Source organism: Elephantulus edwardii, unplaced genomic scaffold (genome assembly GCF_000299155.1).
Source record: "Elephantulus edwardii isolate Elephantulus edwardi_28Jun2011 unplaced genomic scaffold, EleEdw1.0 scaffold00151, whole genome shotgun sequence".
NCBI classification, from domain to species: Eukaryota; Metazoa; Chordata; class Mammalia; order Macroscelidea; family Macroscelididae; genus Elephantulus; species Elephantulus edwardii.
The window spans coordinates 6676221-6683017 of record NW_006399901.1 but is presented as its reverse complement, the minus strand read 5'-3'; the positions used below and the strand labels follow the sequence as shown (position 1 = coordinate 6683017).

Below are 6797 nucleotides of genomic sequence, written 5' to 3'. Positions count from 1 at the left end.
GCTGTGTACAATCTCAATCTCTTCACCATCCATCCTGATGCTGCCAATTGGTCCAGTGGTGAGAATCTTTGTCTTCTTGACACTGAGCCTCAATCCATATTGTAGGCTACAGTCCTTGACCCTCTGCAGCAGGTGTTTGAGGCTTTGAACTGAACAAATGTTACTGGGTTAATAAACCACCTTATTCATGTTTTGTTGTTTTTTTAAAAAAAAAGTTTTACAATCTTGGAAACTTGGCTGTGAGTTGGAATCGATGGCCATGGGTTTGTTGACGAGAAGAGTGGTTATGAAAGGGTAAGAGTGGGGATCCACGAACAAGCCATTGGAGCCTCCTCAGGGGGGGGGGGAAAGAAATCTTTCCGCTTTCCTCATCTCCTTTCCACATCGCATTGCTGCCTCGCTGCCTCCTCACCTCTCCTCTCCCCTCTGTATCCCAGGCGTCCAGGGTTTTCTGTGATCATGGTCACAGAAGGCAGAGTCTCAAAAGAGATGAGAGAGATGATGGTGGAAGGTGGCAAAATGGCAAAAAAGAGTTTCCTCATTCTCCCTTTTGTTACAGAAGTGGGCATAGCATACTTAGAAAGTCACTGCACATTATTCAGGGTAAAGAAAGATAGAAAACACTCTTCCTAAAGTAAATTGACCTTGATTACTCAAGGTTCTGTGTTCTCTTTATCTTACCTCGAAAACAAGTGGGCAGTTAAGAAAGATGGGGGGAGCTATTTATTCTGAACCACACCCCACCCCCCACCCACCCCACACCTCCACATTCCTGGAAATCTTGTTAACAAGAGTTCCTCTGGAGTACTTAACCTTTTAGAGGTCAGAGACTCAGAAGATTGCTGACAAGGAATCGCTCTTAGAACTGGAACTAGGTTGTTTTCCACTCTGACCCCCTGAAGGTCCCTCGTTTTCAAAGGTCTCAAGTGTTCCTGGAACACCTCTCCCAGCAGACCTCTTATTGTCACTAAACCCTTCAGGGAGGCTTCAGACCTCGTGGTGGGCTTCCCATTGCTCTGTCAGCTGCACACTCGGCCTCAGTGACTTGGGCTGTGTCACAGCTTCCTAGAGGAGCATTTTTAAGATCTTTCAAGCAGCCTTGGAACTGAGAATGAGGAGTCCCCTGCTGCTCCCTGCTTCACTTCACATGTCCGCCCCTTCAGAAGTACTGGGTGTGTGTCTCAAAAAAAAAGGGGGGGCCTACATTATATCATGCTTTTTGTTAGTTGATATCGAAAAAGTAAATAAAAATATCTGCTGCAAGGCCGTTTCTGGCACCAATGATTGAGGTATGGTGCCTCAGACTAGTTAAGAAGTTCCTCTCTCTGTCTGTCTCTCTTTTTTAAGTAGTACAAATCCCCTCAGTACATTTCATGATCTTGAGACCCCAGAGGAGTGATGCAAAGATTTCTAGCATTACCTCACTCTTTTGGTTTATGCTCAGAACTTGTATTTCATTTTTATTACACTCTCTGGTTCCTTCCATCTCCTAGACAACTTCCTTGTGTTGTAGTCATTAAATCTATGCCTTCTCTTGCTCCGTCCTTTGTTGGTCTACCCACTGGGTTTATAGTAGACGAGTCGGCCCAGGCCTGGCCACATTGAGGCTTGGGCCAAGCAGGCTCCCCAAAGCCCCTGACCTTCCTGCAGCCTTGCTGCCTTACCTGGGCCTCTGGCTTGCTCCCTTGCCTTGTGTCTTTCAGTCTGTCTTTCCCTCCCACACACAGACACACACACATTTTCTGTCTTCAGCGATTCTGCAAACTCTCTCATTGTCGTCAAGTTGGAATTGGCCCATAATTGACCCTCCAGTAGGTTTCTGAGGCTTCAGATCACATGGAAGGAGACTGTCCATCTTTTTTTCCCAAAGAGCTGCTGGTGGAGTCAGACAGCCAGAGAAACATAGCTTTTGGGTCAGCACCTGTCTCCTCAAAAACTATGCCACCAAGATTCCAAATACTCTGAATAATGTGAGATTACTATGTATTTCTCTGGTGGCTAAGTAGTAAGGAGTTACACTGCCAACCCAAAGGCAGGTGGTTCGAATCTACCTGCTGCTTCTCAGGGGAAAGGACATTTCCCTCCTACGCAGTTTATTGACTGAAAACCTGTTAGAAAGCCACCTTTGCTGTGGTTCCAGTTCGACAGTGCATAACAGTTCATAAAAATTTTCTTGAGGAAGGATCTCAATTTGAAGCTGCAAAAATGAACTCCTCCCACTCCACCCCCCCAAAAAATGACCTTCCCATAAGAAGATAAGGGCAATTTCTCATTCATCTTCTAGAGCTTCTGCCGGTAGCTTGTCAAAGGACATCCTAGAGTAGAATGTGTAAAAGGGTTGTTTCAGATGTCATATCTAGGGAGGATCAAAATGAAAAGCAGAAGCAGGAGACAGAAGCCTCTCAGGTGTGTTTACAGTGAATGAACTAGGAAATGTCCACGCTGGTTCAGGACCTGGGACCTGGATGGCTGGGTCGCCATAGTCCATTGTATGTGCTTGGAAAAGTACAAATCCACCAGATCCTCTGTGGAGAAAGATGAGCGTACCCCTCCAGGAAAGCCAATGGAGGGTCCCTGTGAGTTAGAGCAGATTGATGGCAGTGGGTTTCGTCTCGGGGGGGAGGGTTCTCCTAGCAGGTAGGTCATTGGCCCTGCTAATTGGCAAGTTTAGTACCTCTTAGGAGCTGGCATTTTTTGTTAGTACTCAGTCTGTGGTTCTGATAGCTCTTAAAGGGAACACAGATCAGGAAGAAAAGGTCAAAATCAGAGTTTCCCGTTTGAAGGTACGTTAAGATAATAAAAACCGTCATCTTTAAATGTCCCAGCTTAGTTTAAATGTCATTTAAGTCGTTTTGGTCCTAGATTTCTTATGAAGACCAGAAGTTGTTTTTATGCTTAAGCAGAAGCCAGTGTTACGGTTTCAAAAAAATGAAGGGAAATATTTCTTGATGGCTTTAAGGGCTAAGGTAAGAGGCTAAACAGCAGTAGGTTCTGTAGCGTGTAAGAAAAAATTCAAAACTACAGCCACGTTGGGTTTTGCATCAGCTCAGGCTTGTGGTTCCCCCCATGTGTCCTAACCTGCTGGAAACACGCTTCTCAGGCACAAACCTAGGCTTGGCTTTGTAGTAGCTAAAAAATGATACCTTCATGGCTTCAATCTGATTTTACTGCTGAGCACTTTGTAATTCAGTCAGCTCACGGCAGAAACACAGCTTTCAGGGAGTGAGACCACAAACTTATTTGGTACTATCCCAAGAATCAAAACAAAACACACACAAAAATGCCTGCATTCTTGGAGTTCTTGCCTAAAAGCCCGAACCCTCAGCCACCATTGGAAAGTGCCAAGCTTGTTGCTTGTTAAGTCCCCATCATTCTCCATCACGTGTCTGAAAATAGGTATAGGAGAAGACTGCCTGTCTTTCTCCCTAGGAGCAGGCAGTGGATTCAAACCACTGACCTTGGGGTGAGCAGCACCTGTAATACGTTCCTTCACCAGTGTTCCTTCCCAGGAGTGCTCTGCTATTATGGACCCTATATCTCTGTCAGGAGAGGCTTCCAGGGGAACATCGCTCAGATGCGATGGCTGGGCAACCGGGCTTGATCTCACTCCTCTCAGTCTCTGTGGGCCATGGACAAGCCCCTCTTCTCCCTGCATCTCGGTTTTCCCATCAGGGAAATGATAAAGAAGGGCAGCCTTATCTCACTGGGCTACTGGGAGGATCTGGTGAGTTCTCTGCTGGTGAGCTGGCACCAGGTCAGTGTTCTTAAAGCAGTCACCAAAGAGGCCAGACAGAAGACCTCCTTCACCAAAGAAGACATTCAGATGGCTAACAAGCACACGAAGAAATGTTCAGAATCCCTAGCTCTAGAGAGATGAAAATCAAAACAACTATGAGTTATCATCTCACCCCAGTCAGAATAGCAAAATTGAAAAGAACAGCAAGCAACAAATGCTGGTGAGGTCGTGGAGAAACTGGAACCCTTATTCACTGTTGGTGGGAGTGTGAAATGATGCAGCCACTGTGGAAGACAGTGTGGCACTTTCTCAAAAATTTGCAAGTAGAGATACCATTTGACCCAGCAATTCAACTACTGGGAATATACCCTAAAGAGACTGACAAGCAGATATATGCACACCCATGTTGATTGCATCTTTGTTCACAATAGCAAGGAGTTGGAAACAACCTAAGTGCCCATCAACAAACGAATGGATAGAGAAGCTGTGGTATAGTCACACAATGGAATACTATGCTGCATTGAAAAACAAGGAACTCATGCAATATTATTCAAAATGGGTGAGCCTGGCTCTGGTTGCTTAGTGGCAAAATGGGTGAGCCTGGAGGACATTAAGCTGCATGAAATATCTCAGTCACAAAAGGACAAATACTGCATGGTGCCACTGTTTTAAAACGTGACAGATCTCGGGGTTGGGGGAGACTGAGAAAGATGGGTTCAATAATGTATACTGCATTGAAACAGATGAGGGAGAAAACTGTTTAAAAGGGATATGTGATGAGGTATTTTTGTCATGACAGGAGTCCAGAGCGAAGGCTGCATAGTGGAGTAGACGTGGGGGAGGGTTTGTAAAACAATGAAAGAATTTTTTTTTTACTTTTCCAAGAGGGTAGTGTACTAGGTGGGAGGGTTGGGAGGGGAGAAAAGTGCAACAATGAATGAATGGAAATCCAAATTCTCTAAATTTTCATTGAAATTAATATATTTTTTTTTAATAAAAGGAAGACCTGAAAAAGCACACAGCAAAGGCGCACGCCATAGTGCCACATCTGCGACGGGTGGGCGGGTGGGGCAGTGCTGCTTGTGCACCTGAGTCAGCTCTCCTTCCAATTTCAGGCCTCTCCTCTGCCTGCCTCTGGGTAGGTTGAGACATCTGCTTTTCATTTACTGTTGCTGTTGTGTGGAACCGACCCACAGCTGACCTTCTAGTGGGTTTTCAGGAGCAGTTAATCGCACGGAGGAGATTGTCCATTCTTTTCCCATGGAGCAGCTGGTGGCCTCGAACCATGTGCCTTTGGGATTGCAATGCAGCATCTTCCCACTAGGCTACCAGAACTCCCTACTTCCTACAAAGCATTTAATTACATTTTATTACAAACAAGTAAATGGCAGCTTCTTGGAAAAGCAGAGAAATGTGAGCTCTCACAAGTACAGGAAGCCAACTGAGTGCATGCTCGTAAATCTCATTTCCCACCAGTTCAGGTGCTTTGAGGCAGAAAGAGTTTCAGCAGGGCCCATGGTTAGAAACCCCTGCAGCATAAAGTAGAGGCCAGTTAAAATTTTGAGAGTGTTTTATATTCAGCATTTTACATGGAAATTAGGAAGAGTTACACATGTGAGAAATCCCCAGCAAGGGGCAGTAATGAATCACTTCATCTAACAAGCTGCTCTGTGACTTCATTTGGTGACTAGGGTGTGTGGTCTGCACTTCATGGCTGCAGAGAGTTTTTGTGTGAGTAAGTGAGCGAGCGAATAGTGTGCCTTCTGGTGGAGCGTGTGCACAGTGGCAGGCCTGGGGCTCATTGACCTCAGTAAGCAGGTCTACAGCTGACTAGCCTTCCTCACTGTCTTGCAGTTACATCCCCTGCTCAGAGCGGATCCACATTGCTGTTAACGAGATGGCGGCGCTATTCCCCAAAGTAAGTCACTTCCTGTCTACTGGGTGCCGATCCTGGGGAATGAGGTGCACGCCATTGCTCACAGCCTTTCTGTGGTGGTCACGTGCTTATATAAATAACAGTTATTTTATTGTTGTCATTTCTGTGTGACTGTTGGCTTAAGATAATTTCTAAAATGTCAGCTGTACTCTGAATGATGTTGTCACATGCCATTGAGTTGGAATCAACTCAGCTGACCCTCCAGTGGGTTTTCAGAGGCCATAAATCTCCCAGGAGGTAGAATGCCCTTTTTTCTCTCAAGGAGAGATTGGCAGCACAGCTCCTTACCACTCTACCACCAAAGTGATACTCAGTATAGCACATATTATTAAAGAGATGTGAGCTTTGAGGCAGAACTCATGCCCATCTCTCTCTCTCTCTCTGGATCCAAAGCTCCCTTCCCCCTGACGGGACACCTTCATTTGTTTTCAAAAGAGCCCCTGGCTGGGGGTGTGTCCTGCTGTTCATGGCCAGTGTGTGTTTCTCTGTCTAGAAACCCAAGTCGGACACAGTGAGGACGTCCCTCCGCCTCCTGACCTCTAGTGCCTACCGCCTGCAGTCCGAGTGTAGGAAGACCCTCCCAGGGGACTCTGGCGCTCCTATGGACATTCAGCTGGTCACCCAGCAGGTCATCCAGTGTGCATATGACATCGCCAAGGCCGCCAAGCAGCTGGTCACCATCACCACCAAAGAGAACAACAACTGACTTGAGGGCGCCAGCACTGCTCTTTTCTAGGCCTTTCCAAGTCCCCTTTTCCACTTCACACATGGACCTCTTCCAGTTTTTACAGAAGCAGACGTTTAACGGCCGTTTGACACTTTTTAAAAGAAGAAGCTCAGTATTATTTTTGCATGTTTTCTAACAAGTTTTCAACTCTTAATTTAACCCACTTGCCTTATTTTGTGCCTGTTTCCTGGTTTAGTTTTCAGTTTCCCTGCCATGTCATTGGTGGCCATCGAGTCAAATGGTCACCCACATCCAGAAGCACAGCTTCATTGTCCAAAGTCTGTCAGGCCTCCTTCATCGCCTAAGACTCCTTGCCTGTGCTTAAAACTGTAAATGAGGCTTTCTAGAAAACGTTTTCTCGAAAGAGTTCATAAAAGGAGAGGAAGGGGAAAAAAAAC

At 45.9% G+C, this 6797-nt stretch overlaps 1 protein-coding gene across 5 annotated transcripts in view; it reads left to right on the top strand.

The window, feature by feature from the left end:
* The window catches only part of GIT2 (G protein-coupled receptor kinase interacting ArfGAP 2), an 87318-nt gene extending 80940 nt beyond the window's left edge, over positions 1 to 6378 (top strand). For all 5 annotated transcript variants that reach the window (XM_006894844.1, XM_006894843.1, XM_006894845.1 and 2 more), the window contains 2 exons: positions 5591 to 5654; positions 6166 to 6378. In XM_006894844.1, the coding sequence (XP_006894906.1) occupies positions 5591 to 5654; positions 6166 to 6378 (277 nt within the window). The remainder of the gene's footprint in view (positions 1 to 5590; positions 5655 to 6165) is intronic.
* Positions 6379 to 6797: the final 419 nt, after the last annotated feature.